This window comes from Rhamphochromis longiceps, linkage group LG2 (genome assembly GCF_057381845.1).
Source record: "Rhamphochromis longiceps isolate RC_006_pf linkage group LG2, R_longiceps_female_GT1.1, whole genome shotgun sequence".
NCBI classification, from domain to species: domain Eukaryota; kingdom Metazoa; phylum Chordata; class Actinopteri; order Cichliformes; family Cichlidae; genus Rhamphochromis; species Rhamphochromis longiceps.
This window is the reverse complement of record NC_140558.1, coordinates 35,092,752-35,112,512: the sequence shown is the minus strand read 5'-3', so window position 1 is coordinate 35,112,512 and position 19,761 is coordinate 35,092,752. Positions and strand designations below refer to the sequence as shown.

Genomic DNA, 19,761 nt, shown 5'->3' with positions numbered 1-19,761 from the left:
GTTACATTTTAGATAGATGTAAAGAAAAATCAGCTAAGAATGAATTTATGCAGTTCAAACAATTAGCAGCTCATTGTGTAAATACTTTGTTGAACATGTTTAAAGATTTATAATAATTCACATACAATGTGGAAAATAGACACTTTTTTTATTTCCATAAAACCGATACAAAAAATAAAAATGTGAACATAAAATTGGAACAAAATAAAAACAGAGATCATAAAATTGGAACTAAGTTTCTGTCTGTGCACCTAATGACAGTTCAATGTGCTCCGTTTTCTTAATGGCCCTACTGGGGACTCCATTGTCCTTAGGTGGACGATGACAGTGTGACCTGGAGGGGTGTGATTGGGAAGAATAGACCACCAGATCGGAACCCGAGTCATGTTTTTTTGGCAAACCTCTGTGCTAACAACAGTTTGTCCTGCTCAAACACCAACTGTTAAGCAGAAATGTGCACTCGGCACAACGCCCAGCATCCAGTAGGCCTTTTGCAGCCAGGTGTGAAGCAGCAGGGATGAAAATCAACACCTCTAAGTTTCGGAACATCTGCACACTGGGTCGGGGCTGAGCTGCTGCCCCAAGTGAAGGAATTTGAGTATCTTGGGGTCTTGCTCATGACTGAGGGGAGAGTGGACCAGGAGATTGAAAGGGGCATCTGCAGTGATGGGGACACTCTACTGGTCTGTTTTGGTAAAAAAAAAGAGAGCCCAGAGTAAAAGCAGAGCTGTCATTTTGCTCCTGCCCCCATCCATGGCCACAATCTCTGGGTAGTGACAGAAAGAATGAAATCAAAGCTGAGGATGCCTCCTAGGTGAGGTGTTTCAGAAATGTCCTGCAGGGACAAAGCCCTGGGGCAATCACATACCATGCTGAACCCAGACAAGTGGCAGAAAGTGATGGATGAATGGGTGGACAGTGTATACACTGAATATGATGATTGTAGACTGTTGGTTGTGGGTGTGGAGCTACTGCAGGTGGGGAGTGGGCAGCTAGGTGAAAAATATGAAGTGCGATAAAATTGTTGTTTTTTTTAAGGTAAAGGTATTTTTTAAAAATTCAATACTGTCACCCTTTAAACTTAATTCAACTATTTTGTTAGTAAGTCATAACAACTGTGTAGTCTCCAGAGAAAGAACAATAAGAGGGAATCATTTAACATCATTAATCATTTAACTATTTGCAGACCAAATTATTTAAAAAGTTTCTATTTCTCAAATTCTACTAAAAAACATGCTAACTGGGTTGCTCCAGCGAGTTTAGAAACTTTAATATATCTCTGATGCTGCCTGTCTCGTTTTAGCCAGAGTCCTTTATCTTCAGTGTTTCTTGTCAGTTTAAAAAAAAAGTGTCTAAATAACATAAAAAAAAATTAGAAATTAAAAAAAACATACTAGTTGAATTTTCTGCTTCCCAGAAATCTCAGCCTCTCTCAAGTTCTGCTTTTTTCTTCTAGCTGCAGGCTGTAAAGACTAAATCCCTTTCATCACTTTGGTTTCCCTCTCAGTTCATCTCTGCCTGTCAGTCACTTTCTGCATTGCCTTAGCAGTAAACTTCTCTTCTGCTTCCTGTCATCTCTGAAAACCCTGTAAACATCCTGCCAAGCAGCTCCAGGCTGTAAACAGCCTGCTTGATTTCACTTTTTCTTTTCATGCAGCCTGCCCTCTGGTGCTTCCTCCTGGCATACAAAAGCAACCTGCCTGGATGTAGAAATGTGCGCTCGGCTGTGGTCTGGGCAAATGCGATGGCACCTGATGGGAGTCATCAGCAAACAAAACCCTGTTTGGCTGAAAATCCCCAGCCACGCAGAGAAAATACTACTAAAAAATCTCTTCTTATCTGCAGGCTGAATAAGGCAAGAACCCCTGAAACTACTTGCTTCTCACAATAAATTGAGCCCAATTCGTGACCTGAATCCAGTCTTTCTTTATGTGCTTTAGAAACAGGAGGAGAAAAAGATGTTGGTGTTCACTAATGAGAACAACCCAGCATGATTTTTAGTACCCCAGTTATAAATGGCTAATAATATTAGGTGACGAAGACCAGAAATGACCTTTTAAAGAGAACTATGTATTCATGTTGTTGAGAATAGATTCCTTCATATAGATCAGAGTTAAAGAGAATATAGTTTGTGATTTCTTTCAACATTATAATATTGCGGTTAACGAGTGTAAGAATACAAAATAGAAAATAGGCCTGGGATGGGAACAAAGAACTGAGGTACAGGGCAGGAGGACAATCAACCCCCACCCCCAGGACACTAGCAAGAGTTACTGAGGGTGAGGAGCAGACAAAGGGCAAACGGGCACTACCATAAAAGGAGATGGGGGTCAGGGTGTCAGCACCCTTGGCCACTGTACTAGTGTATTTCCATTGTGGGGGTGTTTACTGTATAGGGGGGAGGAGACCAGAGGTTATAACTGTAACTGTTGTGTGGAGTTCTTTAGATCAGCCTTTAGCATAGGAATGCAGTGTGCTGATCTCCAGATGCACCTCTAAGAATAATGAGTAATAAAATGATTGTGTAAAACATGGCAGCATCTTAGCGTGATCTCTACCAGGACCAAAAGAATCGCAGAGACCAGTGTTGTCTCAACAATGTTTATGAGTAATATCCATATGTTGTATTTGTGTTTATCAGACTGGACAGCAGAGGGCATCAGGTTACTCTTTCTCTTTTTCCTTTCCAGATTACTGTAACCACACATTCCCACATTTTCAGAGCAGATTAGAGAAAAATGTAGTGTTTAAAGCTTTAAATATTCACTATCTCAAAGTGCTGGCACACGAGGCAGCTTTTCCTTTGATGGCTGATGCATGATGGACAGCAAGGCGGATTTTCAGACTCAGGGTTCACAGTTGTCAGCCACAGTGACCTAGCTGTGCATTCCTCATAAGTACTTAATGAAATATTCACTAACTCCTCTTTTTTTCCATCAGATATTTGCTCCAGGCTCCCTCTTGCTTTGAGTCGGGGGTGGTGGTGGTGGGGGGGCGGGGGGTTGGCGACTTGGCTCGTATTTGTATTCAGAAAAGAGGAGGAAAGAGTAAATAAGAACAAAGAGCAAGGAGGAAAGAAAAATGAGAAGATGGATGAGGGTGTGCACATGATTGCACATTTTTGCACATATGCTCTGAGTTGGATATTGATGTGTGTGTGCTATTATCTCATTGAGTGTGCTCGACAACTGCGTGCATGTGTGTGTGCGCGTGCTGCTTAGCTCCAAAATGCTGTCATATCACTTTTAATGTGCCATAGGGGACACGGCGAATATTTAATACAAAATATAATGCATAATAATTTTTATGAAAAAGGCTCTCTGAGGTGGGGACGCCACTCTCCCCCCCTAAACGCTGTAATCAATCCCCAAGCTGCATACAATTAACACCTCCATCACTTTCATCTGCAGTGAGGAAGGGAACGAGACACAGAAGGGGAGAGTCAATAGAGTTGTTTGCATTCAGTTCACATAAACCACTGGGGCACTGATGAAGTAAAGAAATAAGACCTGATTCCCTTCAACAAAAATGTCAATTTTATATTTATTTACAGATGAATACACTCATCTGCTAACTATCTGCTTCCAGGAATAGCAGGCCGGCTAGTGAAGGCTGAATGTGTCTGAGAACAGTAACACCCACAGGCAAGGTGACGCTGTCTGCAAAACATTTATGGCAAATGAAGCAGCCAAGCTTAAGAGTAAATGGATAAACAGCTTTTGTGTTAGTGCGTCTCTCAGTGTTAATGTCCTGTGCAACTTCACGTCAAGCTGCACAGAGCTTAAAGAGCCCTCGGAAATGTGTCATCTGTGTATCGACCCGGGGGGAAGAAGGTTAGATGGTGTTTTTCACGTTCTGACAGGCGACATAAAGTTTGTGTGTGGCGTACGGCGGTGAATTGTTTTGAGAGATGCACTGTGGGACAGAAAAACAGCAGCCATGGCCTTGAGGAGAGGCTGTTGTGATGGAGAGAGTCTAAAAGCAGCAAAGATTCACCAACATGGGCTCTTGTTGTTTTCAAACAGTACAACGCGGTTACAGCTGTTTTTAGGCTAAAATATACATTGTTTTTGTTACACATACATGTTTAAGATCATCAAATACATTTTAATATTAGGCAAAGATAACCAGAGTAAATAGAAAAAACTTCAAAATCATTATTTTGTTTTTTAGAGCCATTCAAAGGTGATGTTTTGATATTGATTGTGATGAGCTGGGGTGCTAGTAAGCACGATTACTGAGATTAACAGCACGGTTTAGATAACTTATCGTTCAATCAGATAAAAAAAGTATTTGGACAGTTGCCTCTGCACACCACTACAGAGGATTTTAACTCCCATAATCAAGATGGGATTTAATTGCAGACTTTCAGCTCTAACTCAAGGGGATTAACAAAAGTATTGCATTAATTATTTAGGAAGGCAGTCATTTTTATACATAGCTTTCCATTTTCAGAGGTTTAAAAGTAACTGGACATATGACTAAAAAAACAGTTTCACATCCAGGTGAGGCCATGACTAATTACACAGATAAAGCTTCTGGAGTTGAGTTTAATTGTTGAATTGGCAGCTATTCACTGGAGCGCGCAATAGGAGCTCTTAAGACATGTCGATGCAATGAAGGAGGCCTTCAACGTGTTGAAAAACCAAAACAGTTTGGTAAATTCTTAAACAATAAATGTACTGGCTGGCTCAACAGCACTTGTGGAAAAACCATGGGGGGAAAAAAAGATAGGTTCAAGGTTCTTTATTTGTCACATGCATAGTTATACAAGTATAACACACAGTGAAATGTAGCCTGACACGCTCCTTGACATGTGCAAAAAAATTGGGGGGGGGGGGGGGTGTAGAGGAAGAACATTATATATATATATGGAGGGTGAAGGTAACGGTGGTAATCGGAGCACTAGGTGCGGTGACTCCCAAGCTAGGCGAGTGGCTCGAGCAGATCCCGGGAATAACATTGGAGATCTCTGTCCAGAAGAGCGCAGTCCTGGGAACAGCTAAGATACTGCACAGGACCCTCAAGCTCCCAGGCCTCTGGTAGAGGACCCGAGCTTGGGATAAACCGCCCGTAGGGGCGTGCTGGGTGTTTTATATATACACACACACACACACATATATATATATATATATATATATATATATATATATATATATATATATATATATATATATATATATATATATATATAGTATATACATTGGGTGAATGTGCAGTAGTAGCAGCAAGCAGGTGAATTCTGTACATTAATATGAATAGACATCTGACTGTTTTACAGGATAGACAATATAAGCATATTTAAAATTAAAGGAATTAAAATGTACATTGTGCCTTGGTTTAGTGTCTGGAAGAGTCCTGTCTCAGTCAATTATAGATGATGTGAGAGGATGACAGGAATAAGAAAATGTAGTCAATTCAAGAACACTCTTGAGGAGGTAGGCGCATGATTGCCAAGGTCTGCTACGAAGAGATCAGTTCATGAATGGAAATATGGGGAGTTTACAAGCAGGTGAAAACCATCCATTGCAAAAACAGAAAGGCCAGATTAGAGTACCATCAAAAAGATCCTGCATAGTTTTTAAAGAATTTTTGGACTGCTGAAACTGAGATTGAACCTAAATGATGGGAAGTGATGAGTGTTTAGTAGGAACTGCTCACTGCTTTTACATACATAAGCAATGCCCATCTAAAATACCACATAGTATATATATATCTATATATAATAGTATTAGACAGTCAATAAGACTATCCTACCATGCTTTTTGAATGCTCAAGTCAACTGAGAGAAGCTGTTGATAATTCTTGTTGCGTTTACCGCTACAATCGACCCCTTTCTCACACACATGTGATCGATTTATAGACTAAGATTGATTATGGTGACTTAAAGACTTTCAGAGATCCTGCTTTGTGTGGCCAGCAGCCTAAATCAGCAGATACTTATGCTGCATTTTTATTTGAACACAGAGCACACCAGCAAATATTAGCTAGCATGATTTTTTTTAAATGAACAATAATAAAATCAAAGTCATGAATTTTCTCCAGTTAACAGGAAAAATGATAAATCCTTCTATTTTTTTTTATATTTGTGAAGTTATAAACACAATTTCTTTCACTCCTGGTGTGCTGGTTTTGTAGCAGACATTTTAAAAAGGGAAATCTTAAAGCCTGAACAAACACAACTGCATGTCTTAATAGGGGTTATTTGTGTTTTTATGATTTTGGTGAAATGATCCTTTACATGATGATTATGCGGTATGATATAGTCATAGCAACCAAATTACTCCACTGGGCCTTTTATACACTTTGCTTTGTGGTCTGTGTTGGTGCAACTAACACATGCTTGGCTTTGTTAAAGGAAAACCAACATGCGATTGTCTCTTTGCTGCAGAAATAGTCTGCTCTCCGTGGCGCTACACGTCTTTCCCGTGTCTGGCAGGATCGTTGAGCTCGTCTCCTTTGCTTCTCACTTCAGTAAATCAATCTGTTTGTCCTGATGACTCAGATGTCACTAAGCCTGTTAGGAGCCAGTCTTCAATCTTGCTTCCTAATACTGCATCTAACTGTTCTGTCTGTAGCTCTCCTTCTTTTCCTCCTCACCTACACCCCTTCGGCCCTCCCTCCTAGAATTACTCCCATCTGGTCTTCAGAATATCTGCTCCTGTTTGTCTTGCTGTCTTCTTGCCACTTCCTATACTCTTTCCTTCCCTCTGCATTTCCCTCTCTCTCTGCCCTAATCTCGTCTCCTCTGTGCGGTTATCACTATGACAGATTCCATTCAGCCTTCATCTAATAAGACCGGACAGCAGCTAACCAGCCAATTTATTATTCACTGCCTGTTCACCACTTTCTGTGCTTGTCAACACCGTCTGTATGCTGTCAAACGCTTTCTACCTTTCAACTCCACAGTCTAACCCCATGTACTTTTCCTTTGCCTCCATTCATTCACCCAGGCTGCCGTCTCAATCCCATAAAAGGTCTGTTGTGTAATGGTTTATAAATGATGAGAGAAGGGTTGGCTGGCACTCAGAACGATCCAACGAAGGCTGGACAGGACTGAGTAGCAGCACACACGATGTCAAGCTAATGTCTTGGAAGGGTTTGGCACTCGGCCTAATGTGATGAACCTGTTGCCGTTACTGTTACTGGACTGCAACTAAACAGTCTAGAGTGCTATTTTAGTTTCACTGTATTAAAATGACTAGAAAGCTAATGGCTCAGTTAATCCGTGTTTGTTATTGTTTAAAGTATTTAAACAAAGGTGATGATTTACAGTAGCTCCATTTCTTAAAGAAATCCTTTAATGATCAGGTCAGCTGATCATTAAAGGATGATTGCATGAATTATTCATGTCATCTTTTAATAAGCTTATGCATTGTCACAACACTTTTTTTTTTGCCAAGCTCTCGTATGGATGGTCAGAGAATCATCAAAGTCCAGCACATCCCAAAGATGCTCAGTGGGGTTGAGATCTGGACTCTGCGGTGGTGAACCCATGTGTGAAAATGATGTCTCATGCTCTGTGAACCACTCTTTGATTATTTGATTGCTATGAAATCTGGCACTGTCATCTTGGAATATGCTTGCACCATCAGGGATGAAAAAAAATTCCACTCATGGAAAAAACTGACCATTCAGTTTATCCAGAAACTACACCTCCAGTCCAGGGGAACGTTCTTACCCATTTCCCTTAGCTGAATTTTTTCTTGGCCTTGCAGTGATTTTTACCCGAGTTAATTTACATGAATGACAGCAGCATCATTACCTTAAGACAGACAGCTTTGTGTAACCAGTTTAATCATAGTGATAATTGTTCCCTACCTGAACAGACTAATTATTCCTTTTTCACATGACTACAAATCGGTCCCCAAGAATAACACAATGTTAACCCAGTCTGTGTGCCTCCCTAAACAAGAAATGTTTTGTGCTTAACATAACCAGACTTTAATTCTACCTATGTAAAATCAGAGAGCTGTTTTTGTAGTTTCTGGAGGCAGTCATATATAATTGATGGATCTGAAACTCTTTTCTCATTCTCCAAAACAAACATTGTATTTTTTTTTTGTTTCATTTTCCACGATGCTACTGTCGTATTGAGAAATGGTAGATGTACAATTGTCATCGCATTGCCTCAGGAATAACTGTCAAGTGGTTACAATAACTGTGACAGCGACCACTCTGACTGTGAAAGTAAATGTCATTATTTTTCTGCCACCATTTAACGTGCTGACGCCTGGTTGATGACTTTAACCCCTGTCCAATCGATGTCATGACCTCTTTTGGGCAGCTGTTCACAATCGGCTGATGCTGTCTGAGCCCAGTATTTCTTCACTTTCTTCATTTAAAGTGCTGCACGATGGTGACATGACTGCAAAATGACATAGGTCCTTAGCAACCTTGCTTTTACATAGGAATATCAACAAAACACAGCCACTTAGTTACTTGAGATGAGTAGTTGAACAATCTTATTGAGTCAAGTCCCTACAAAGTCACATCACATCAAATCAGGCTTCAGTTATATGCAGACCTTTGCTAATCTGTGTGAGAGTGCTCATAGTGGTCCAAGTTGGACCACAATTTGTCACGGTCCTGGGTCTTATGACCCAGTGTTTTGAGTTTCAGTTCTTTTGATGTTCATAGTGTATGTTTAAGCTTATCAGGTTTCCTAAGTTTATTTGTTATCATGCCTAAGTGTTTCTAGTTCTTATTATTTCCCCCTCGTGTTCCAACTATGTTAAATCTCCCTTGCCCTTCGTGTGTTTCATGTCTGTTGTCTTATGTTGTTATGTCTGCCTCTCATGTTCCTGTTTCATTTTGGAGAGATCTCGTGTTTTTATATTATGGATTATGTTTTGAGTCCTTTGTGGTACTGTTTCGTGTTTCCCTAGATCTCAGTTATGGTTATCTTAGGTTTTGCTCTTTGGCTTCGTCATATGGCTTCCCTGTGTTCCATGTTATGTCCACTGTGATGGTTTTGTACCATATTTCAGGTTCCTATATTCTGTCTCCCCAGTTGCTGTTAAGTTTGCATGCTTAGAATTCAGTCAGTGTGTTTCCTGTTTTACTTTGAAGGTCCATGTCTCATGTGAGTGTTTCTAGTTTTGCTTCCCTTGCCTCGTCCTGCTTTATTACCCTCAGCTGTTCCTCCATGTGTTCCCACTTCCCCTAATCACCTCCTGTGTATTTAAGTCCTCTGTTTTCAGTGTGTGATTGTCAGGTCGTCTGTTGTCCACGCCATGTTTCCCATGCCATGCTTCCAAGTTTCTTGCCTAGGTTTTTCTTATTGCTTGTTTAGATTCCCCAGTTTAGGTTTGTGTTAATTTTGCTTCAGTTTGCCTTGCCCTTTGTTTGTACCTCTTCTACTAGCCTTATTAAACGGCTTGCCTTTTGTTAACATTTCAAGTTCTGTTCCCTGTTCCTTGGCGTCTGCGTTTTGGGTCCTTTTTCAATTCATACAGTCTGCCCTCGCCAGACTGTGACACAATTGCTTGGAGACAGGTTGGCTTTCACCAGGCGACCTCTACCGTCACCTTGCAATTGCCAGTTGTTACCCACGAATTGAGACTGCTGCATGCTAAGTTTCTGACTGCCAAGTTTAGTCACCTCAACTACTTCCAATCAATCTCCAAATGCAAAAAAACTCAATGCAATCACTGGGAAACCACTAATTTTTCCTGGCTGCATGGAGATGTCTGTCCTAGTTTTACTCTAGTGTGACTGAATGAAGGCAACACTTAGTGTTGGTGTTCTGAGGTTTAAAAATCAAACCTCCACACTCAAAACAACCTGAAAAAAAAAAAAAAAACACAAGATTTGCCCAGACCCTCTGACACTTATGCACTTTCATTGGAGCTTTCCAAACTGATTTCAAAGGACAATGTAGAAAAAAATATACTATTTTATAATAGCACTGAAAATATTGCTGGGTACAGATGGCTTATAGTTGCTGCTGGTTGCTACAAAAAGGAAGCCAGCGGCAGGCAAGTCCAGCAGTTCGATGATCCATCTCCCATCTGTGGACTGTTCCGAAACAGTGCAATATTGTCTTTGTTTCCAACAGACAGGAGTCATAACTCTTTAAGTTCTAACTGAGCTGAGTTGAACATGTACATGGAGGCGTTTGCGTCATTGGAGAAGTGATTGATGCTGCAGCTTTTCCTGTGCAGATGTTCTCACTGTTTCTGGGTTTTGGAATTCAAAGATTTTTGAGAAACTTTTGTTCAGGCTTTTTTTTCCAGAGGACAAACCATTCTCACTGCTATAGAATACAATAGAATAGAATAGTCCTTTATTTTGATTATACATGTCTTGTGGGTGTTCCACACTAACTGTTCTGGAATAAAATACGAAAAGTAAGACAGCAGGAATAAATAACAAACAGGAGAACTATATACAATCAAAATAAATATATACAAAAACAAGTAAAAGGCACACAACAGAGAGCATGACAAGATCCACTGAGTAACTGCTTTGGAGGTCTTTACAGACTAAAAAGTATCATCTTCTTTAGGCTTGAGGGGCTTTTGCCCAAGGTTTTTCAGCTATTTTCAAGGTTAAGAATTGACTTTCTATTCTATTCTGTAATTGCAGCTTGTTTTCTTCAGCCTGTGTTGTTTGAAAACTTGGTATTTGGAAAATGTCAGCTTTGCAGAGACTGTTCAAAACAACACGTTTTTCAGCGTTCCCCCTGTGAGCTTTTTCAGTTTATCCACTGGGTTTTCAAAGTGTTTGATCAACCGAAGGCTTTTCTCTCTATTGATGGATGTGTATGTAACCCCTTCACTGAAGTTAAACATCATCACTACAGCAAATCACGCTCCCTTATCTCGCCTATTCAGCCGGGCTTTCAGAATTTAATCAGCATATCTTTGTGTCATTGCTGTAGTGTGTACTCAAAGACCTGCTTCTCTGTGTTGATTTATTGCCGCTCTTACTTGCTGTAAGCACTGAGTGTTTGTCAGCGTTTGTGCGTATGCGTGCACGCATGTGCAAAATGTTTTTTCCTCTTTAGTGTTTGATTTTGATAAGAGAATCACGTATGATCTCCTCCTTTCTGCAGAGATAGAAAAGGGATAGGGGAGGTGTGAGCTCTTGCATACCCAAAAAATGTCTCTCACCATTGAACGCACTCACTCACGCACACACATACTCCTGCCCTGCAGTGCTCATTTTTCTCACTTTCTTTGTCTATCCACCTTTCACTACCCTGTTCTTAATTTTCTTTTTCTCAGTCTCTTGCACTGCCTTCTTCCCTGTCTTATTTTACTCGGCATTGATCCTGAGCATACAGGCTACTGCAGCTAGCCTTTAATGAATGCCATGCCCTAATGACTTTATCATTGGCCTTGATGGCCTCAGCTCAACCACAGCGATGGCTCAGCTGTAAATTGTTTTCTTAACTAAAGCCATGTGAGGAATTTCAATAAGGGCTGCCATCAGTGGCATCAGCGCAGCCTGCCAATCTGAACAACCGGTGTAACACAGAGGGCACCAAGGGGTTAAGCGTGACTGATGGGAGTAAGGAGTGCATGTATGAGTTGGACTGTGTTGCAGACTGGCATCGCTCTCCTGGGTGTATTGTTGTAGATGGTGTGTGGCCTCTGTGTGTGTGCGTGTGTGTGTGTAGTTGATGAGTTCATCAGGAGACTTGAGCACAAAAACATGTCTGATACAGCATGTCGATGCAGTCGCTGACAAATGCGAGGCAGCGTTTCTGAGGACGTAGCTGTGCCACACGTAGAGGGTTTTGTCCATGACCCACCCGCGAGCAGAATAATTACACGCACACAATCGCATACACACACACACACACCACCTGCCACACTTGTGCATGTAGAGATAAAGCAGCGAATGCACTCTCCACACTCAGACTGTTTGCCTGCTGAATAGCAAAGGGGGGCACGGATCAGTCTATTCCTCCCTTATCTCCCCTCACCTCTTGCACTCCTCATCTCACTCCATCTCTTTCTTTCACGGTCTTCCCCTCCCACCCTCTCGCCTCCTCACTTTGCCTCCCCTGCCGTTTGTGAATCCTCCTGATTTGTCTCTGTCTCCTCTTCCTCTTCTCCTCACCCTCTCCTCTTTCTTCTCCTAATTTCCTCATCTCTTCTTCCTCCTCTCGCTTGCCCTCTCTTGAGTTTTGTCCTCCTCTCTTGCCCCATCTCTCCCGTCTCTGTCTCTGCCTTTTCCTGTGCAACAGTGTGCAATTCCCCATTCCCCACCAGACAGACAAAGACACAGAGCGACTCAGACGAATGGGAGAGAAAACGGGAGCAGGGAGAAGCAGAGACATAGAGGCAGATACATGAAGAGGCACAGAGGAATTGATGGGATGACAGTCTGGTGACTGGGGACTGGTGGACAAAGAGAAGGGATGTAAAATAGACAGCTTCAGTGGCAGGGTAGACAAAGGCAGCCTGAGAGTGGATGTGTGCCGCTTATTTCATTTACACACGCATACATAGAAACACACACACACGCATACTCTCTCTCTGTCTCTCCCACTCTCTCTCCTCTCACTCACACTCTCTCTCTCACACACACCCTCGAGCAGAAGCGGCAGAGCTGTGTGGGTGTGAGGCAGCATGAGAAGTGATATCTGTACTTCTACACATACAGCTGGCTGATGGACTAACTTAATCACAAATTTACGCTCACCTACTGTACGCATACTTACTAGCACACCTTGATCATAGGCAGGCAGACCAGCGCGCGCTCATAAACACACTCACTTACGCCAGCACGCACAATCTTCCAGCAGCCAGAAGTCAACATGGGTCTTGTGATGGGAACCTTTTCCATGCAATCCAAGCAAGTGTCCTACCACAAAGGTAAGAATTTGTATTTGAAATGCACACACTGAACACGTTTGAATCCTGAATGTGAGGATTTGCATGTTACTGTGAGCAGCATCCATCATGTTGCGTCATTGTGCTTTAGTGATGGAGTCATATATGTTTGCTCAGAGTGGTGAATATGGCACAAGAAGTGCATTATGGTATTAAGATGAATGTGCTGTAAGCTGCAATAAGAAGTTGTATAAAAAAGAGAAATTGTTATTCACTGTTGCTTTAGAGTGCTCCAGGCCACCTGTCCTCTGTTTGAACTGTGGATTTAACAATATACATGTGTCCGTGTGTGTGCATGTGTGCGCGCAACTGTGCCATTGGGCATGTCTATAATAGGTGATGGTATTTACCCCTGTCTGCTTTCCAAACCAGCCCACTCTCTTTCCTGCCACGCTACTGTTTGACAGGTGCTGACACTTGACACATGCATGCTGTACCCAGTATGTATGTGTATTCTTTGTCCACAGAAAATATTTATGCACCTAATTGACTGCTGAAAATGTAGGCGTGTGTGAAGAATCGTGCATTTTGTGTGTGTGGTGGCTGTGGTATTGTGCCGTAAATCAAAGCGTTGTAATCCATCAGCTTTTGGCCGTGGTCTGTCCTGCATCTGTTGACCTTAAACCTTGATGGCTATCGCTGACAGACACAGCGCTGCATCTCAAATACACACAGCAGAGGTTGGAAAATCGGGAGCCAAATCACATCTCGACGAGGAAAACAGAGGGATAAAATTCAGAAATCTCTAATTGGATCATTAACTGGAGTGAGATCATGCAAAACTGTCTGCATGTTGCATATGCTGTGACAAAAGAAAGAAAAAAACACCGGAGGTGATGTAAATGATGTAAATTATATGCTGTGAATGTCCCTCAGGAAAATGCCTTCCAGCTCTATATTCTCAGTGTTTTCCCTGTCCAACAGTGCAGTCAGACAAAGAAGAGCTGAGAAAAGTCCTTAGAGACCCCATAAATGGGCTCCTGAAATACAAACATATATAGCATGCTGCGTGGGTTGTTTATTTCAGTGCCTGACCTGCACCTCATTTTCCTGCGTGGAAACAGCTCTCAGTCGATATGTGCTAAAGAGATACTCAAGGCACATTTTTAGGTTGGTTGTTTTCTGCAGTCCACAGTATGAACATGCGTGTCAGATACTTTGTGTTCGTGGTAGCTACTTCCATTTCAAACGCAGCCCATTTACTCGTTAGGGAAGGCAACAATGCTTACAAAGCAACCAGGATGTAGGGTAACCTCTAAATAGCAGCCACTTTGAAGTTTCCACTGTTAGGGTGTGAGGCGGAAGTGATAGATGAGTAAAAGTGGGAGAGAAAAAATTGAGAAAAGTTGAGAGAGGAGGCGAGGTTGCTTCTCAGGGGGCTGCAATGTGTGTGTCACTGAACGTGTGTGTTTCGCCATCTGCTGCAGTGATAAAAAAAAAGTGCCCTAATGAAAGCAGGCCAGGATTCATTTTGCATGGAAGGTTGACCCACCCTTGATCACAACTCAACATGAGGCAATGGCCAGCTGAGAAGGACTTAAAGTTAACTAGCTGAGGATTCAAACTTTAGATGAAAATTATAGATGTGGATTTAAGGAAGCTGTTAAATTGACAGGACAAAATCAGAAACAATACTTTTCAGCAACTCACTTCTCTTAGTATTAACCGTTGCCATTGCTGACTGAGGGGAATAATGTTATGAACTAGTAATTTTATCTTTATTTTGTATTATTTTGGAGGACCAGGAAGTCTGTATTAGCCCCTTGAACCATAGACTAAAAAGCTGCAAAGTCTGCCCCACTGACTGGGAACAGAACCTCGATCTTACATCTGTATCTTGAGCTCTCAAACGCCAAAAACAAGCCAAAGATAAAGATGCAGTTATGTTAAAAAGAAAGGACACCATCTTTCAGTTTTAAGGTTTTCATATCAGGAAAATCTGACCTTTATCTGGTCTTATTATATGTTTAACAACAACAAAGTCAAAACTCAGCTGTTCGGCAATGCCAACCAAATGTTCTTGATTAACTGATCATTACCAAGTTTGATCACATCTATAAAAGCAGTGCACAGGTCTGGTGCATTCAGGTGTGTGTTAACACAATACCAAGAAGGAAAGATATCAGCAATAATCTGAGAGAAGCAATTGCTGCTGCCCATCAATCTGGGAAAGGTTATAAGGCCATTTCCAAACAAAGTTAAAGTCCATCTTTCTACAGTGAGGAAAGACTACTTACAAGTGGAAAACATTTAAGACAGATGCCAGTAGGGATGGGAATTAAGAACTGGTTCCCAGTAGTCTAGTTCTATTGGAATTGTTAGTCTGCCTTCCTATCAATCTCACTTATCAGTTCTTGCACTACAAGATTTCAGTTTGTGTGTGGAGGAGGAAAACAGTGACACAGTCTACAGCGTGGATATGGACATTACTATTATTTTATTTTATTTAGTATTTTTTTGCCCATAAAAACAAGTGTAATGGTAAAGTGCTAACTGCATCAAGGACAGAAACAGCTTCATTATGCTGCTAACGCAACTTTGCTCTTTGCAAGCATCTGCACAGATAGCATGCTAATGCTAAGCTAGCCAAGAACCCAGAGTGAAAGCTGAGTGAATGCCGACCCCAGCCCAGCAGCCAGACCCTGAATTTCAACAGGTAACAAACTGATGAGCAGTCAGACTCCAGCCAGTTTCTATCTTTCTTTAATAGAATCACTATGACGATCACTTAAAAGTCTCCTCGTGCTGGTTTTCATCTTTTCTTTGTGCTGTTAACTTTTTGTTCTACTGAGAGGCTTTGTGTAATATAAGATGAAGATTATATGTGTGTCCTCATTAGGACAGGGATTTGTGTTGGTGTGTAAGACATTAGCCAGAGCTTTATATTGTGAAACTGTAATTGTGAGACAATGCATTTCAGGTCATTTTACAGAATGACATGAAAGTAATGTAACGAGTAGTAGAAGGAGCAATTAAAAACTCGAATGCATTACTTTAAACAAAAGTGTCCTGTATAATAATTACTTATTTGACTAATGACCCTAAGACCGATCACAACAAAGAGGGGAAATACCTCCAACAGGCGCAAACATCTGACCAGATGGTGATGGTCATAGTGGTGACTCTCAAAGCGAAGCTGGTGAGAATCGATAAGGAATCGAATCAATAAGTGATATTGATAATGGAATCGTAATCGCTATATTCTTATCAATTTCCATCCGTAGGTGCTAGTCTTTCCAAACTAGACATCCCAGCAAATTCACCCCAAGGTCAGACTGTGCAATACCCAGAGAAATTGAAAGTGATAAATGCTAAAATTCATGATGGTACAATTGCAAAAAGTCTGAACAAGTATGCCTTCTTTAGAAGGGTTGCCAGGAGAAAGCCTCTTCGCTCTAATAAAAAAAAAAACATACGTAGTAGTATGGCCTACATTTGCAAAGCTACTTCTGAGCAAACCAAAAGATTTCAGGAACAATATCCTTTGGACAGATACAACTGAAGTAGAAGAGTTTGGCCAAAATGCACAGTGCAATGTTTGTGAAAAAACAAACACCTCGTACCAGCTGTCAAGCACGGTGTTGGAGGGCTGATGATTTGGGCTTGTTTTGCAGCACCTTGCAGTCACTGAGTTGAAGTCCTTGTCAAGTGTAAGGCCGTTAGCTAAGGCTTGGCCCAAATTGGGTCATGTAACATGACTATTAGCAAATCTACAAAAGAATGGCTGAAAAAATTGAAAATGTTTGGCAGTCTCTCAAATGATGTGAGAGACTGTTGAAGTCGTACAAGAAACAATTGTTTAAAAAAAGTTATTGCTCCTAAAGGTTGTTAAACAAGCTCTGGTTCAGTCAACAGTGTACAGTCATAGGTGTACTCAGTTTTTCCCACACACTGCTTTAACTTAATTTTTATTAAATAAATAATAGTATAGTAATATGTCACTTAGTTTTCATCTGAATTAAAAGAAATCTTATCCTAGTAGGTGTTTACATATAAGTAAAAATAAATAAATAGATAAAGATGTTTTTTACAGTGCAAACTCCACAAATGTTATCACATGGATTTTTGGTTTGTTAGGTCCATTTGAAATCAGGAGCCAAAGTTAACAAACACATCTCAGCAACTGTTTCATGTATTGATGCCTGACTTTGTGCATAGATTGATCACCGAGGTTGTTTAAAAATATGGTGTAATTAAAGCACTGCAACAAGAAAAGGCACTCTTATTTTTTTGCTTGATAGATTGACCTTCTAAAATTGCTTGCTAATGTATAGTGACGTCAAAGGGAGATCAGAAGAATGGTACAGCCTGGCCAACACTATACTATATTTAATCAAAATCTAATGACTGCTAGGTTTTTCCTTTATTCTTTAGCATGTCTATGCATAGCTTTACAATAAATGGCTGTGTGTATTTGCAAATGATCTCTGTGAGCCATAACTCTGGCTTCAGACTGTTTTAATTCGTCTGTTTCAGACTATGTTTTTCTACTCTTGCTTCTGTATGATGTCAGTGAGAGCAGATATCTTTAGTATGGTCATCACAGATGCACAGCTCTAACTAAGAGAAATGCCACCGACTTGCTGTTCAAACATCCTGTTTGGAAAGGCACATCCAATCAGAAGACCTTTGGCTTAAAAGAGGAGGTGCTTATTTTAGACAGAAGTGAACTGAGCCCCAAAATAAGATATCAAGAATTATTTTAAATTGTGAATCGTAGAAAGCTACACTAGTAAATTCCATTATTAAAAATATGGAGCTGAAACATAATGGACCCATTACTTTGGAGTTCAATGACCTTGTATACAGTAAACCATATGACCATATGTGGCAAAGTGGGTAAAAAACTATTATATTTATCTATGTCCCACCACACAGAAACTGAGGGCATGTCAATATGTCATAATGGCATCACTTCCTGTTTGGCAACCTTGATTTGTCGACACCAAGTGTGGCATATAGACGTGGGACTTATTGTTATCGGCACTCCCCATTACCCTTTTATCATAATTCATTTGCGATGGCGACTGCACCCTGCTTAACTTCTCGGCTCCCTCATCGCTGCTTGTAGCTAAATTTTTCTGCCACTTTTGATGGATCCAGTTCATGCCAGCAAGTGACAACGGATGTTAACTCCAGTGATCACATTTAGATAATGCTGTGGACAAAAACCCAGAAAACTCACATCATTTCCTACACATACTCACCATTACAGTTTTAAAAATTCAGTATGACATTTGTAATATTAAATTAGTTTAGGACTCAAAGCACAAGAGACTCGAAACCCTTTGACTTGGAAAACCGGTTGCAAAACTGTGTTTATTTTCAGGAGGACACGGGTTACTAATGTTGGCATTTATCTTAGAGATGCGCAGTGAAAGCCCCATTCGATAATGTAGCCTATAATTAATTCATTGCTCTGCAGCAGTCATGTATCCACAAGAAGAACTGGTTAGATATTAATTGCAGGGTTGGTGGTTTGATCCCAAGCCCCTCCTGTTTGTTTTGAAGTACCCTTGAGAAAGAAATTAAGCTTGCTTGCTCCCCATTGCCAGGACTGTGTTGCGCATGGGGAATGAAAGTCCCTCTGTAAAGCACTTTGGTTTTAAAAAGCTAGATAAATGCAGTCCATTTACAGTCCTATCCAGCACATATTGTGGTGATGAATTGACTGGAATGAATTAAAACGAGTTGCTAAACTACACAACTATAGTGGGTGCTTTTGCTTTCAGTGTGGGTTTCTAAATGAAGTCAAACTAATGCTGTGGCCTACATAAAGTCATAGCTGTTCCACAAGGGAAGCTTGAAGGCTGAGTTATTAGCCATTGCCCTCACTGGCTCATATAGCCATAGGCTGGGATTAAGGCATTTATCAGTATGTGTCTTTTTTCACCTGGGGAAAAAAAGACATTTATCCATTGCTTGTACACAAACTACTCTTTTCCTATGAAATATTTCCCAGCGGTTATAAACTACAAAAGCTGCACCTTTGCAAACAGATTCATCTCCCGTTCCTGTTTGCTCCATTTGTTTCTGCCTTTGCTTTCAGTTCTCTATGCCCGCTCACTTTGTCAAGTGAATTTTCTTTCTCTTCCTGTCTCTCTCTTTGTCTTGCACACTTTCACCTCATTTCACCTTCTCATTTTGTCTTTCATGTGTTGGTCCCTTCAAGTCTTCCCTTTGTATTCGCAACACAGTTCCCTTCTTGATCTATGGCTTTTCGGCCAGCTTTGCTGTTTATCTCTTGGTTCCTTCCTCTTTCGCTCTCTCGAACCCTCGCATCTCTTTGTGTTCTGAGTTTTGCACAGTACAGCCTTGTCCTACTCTAAGATCACTCCAGCTGTTTGAAGTTTTGCTAATCATGTTGGCTTTTAGTTTCGGGGCGGTAGAATACATGCAAATATAATGCGTTTGTGCATGTGGGTCTTCTGGAGAACAAGTGCGTTTGGCTCAACGTTTCCATCTGCTGCAGGGCTAAAGGGTTGAGAAGAGAGGATCTCTGTATCTTTAATGGGCTTTATAGTTTCCACCTCTCTCTCTCATCCCCAGACATCAAAAGAAGTAGACCAAAAGGGCCAATTAGGACAGCAAAAGAGCTTTATTAGGCACATGGCATCACGAAAACAGCTTTCTGCTTAATCTCATGCCCAAAGCACATGTGTGTCTGTGTGTTGTTTATAGGCGCAATGATGCGATTGCGATACTGCCGTAGAACCTCAGCTCCCATATTTCTTTACATTCAAGTTTGTGCCGTGCAGATATTCGCAGCAAACATGCTTTCCACTTTTTAAAAAAAAATGTGACCGTAATTGAAGATTCTTTGTCGGTGTTCCAAATTAAACCCACATTCAGGCATTATATTATATAAGAAAAAATCAGCACACTGTATATATAAGGATAATTCATTTGCATA

The 19,761-nt window shown here is 40.9% G+C and overlaps 1 protein-coding gene across 3 annotated transcripts in view; it reads left to right on the top strand.

Annotated features, from left to right (window-relative positions):
• The window catches only part of kcnip1a (Kv channel interacting protein 1 a), a 55,166-nt gene that overhangs the window by 3,509 nt on the left and 31,896 nt on the right, over positions 1–19,761 (top strand). Inside the window, exon 1 of one of the 3 annotated variants that reach the window (XM_085425425.1) lies at positions 12,570–12,830. The exons of the other annotated variants lie outside the window; for them this stretch is intronic. Within the exon in view, the coding sequence (XP_085281551.1) occupies positions 12,773–12,830 (58 nt within the window). The 5' untranslated portion in view covers positions 12,570–12,772. Of the gene's footprint in view, positions 1–12,569; positions 12,831–19,761 lie in introns of those variants that run through there. 3 annotated transcript variants of the gene reach the window in all.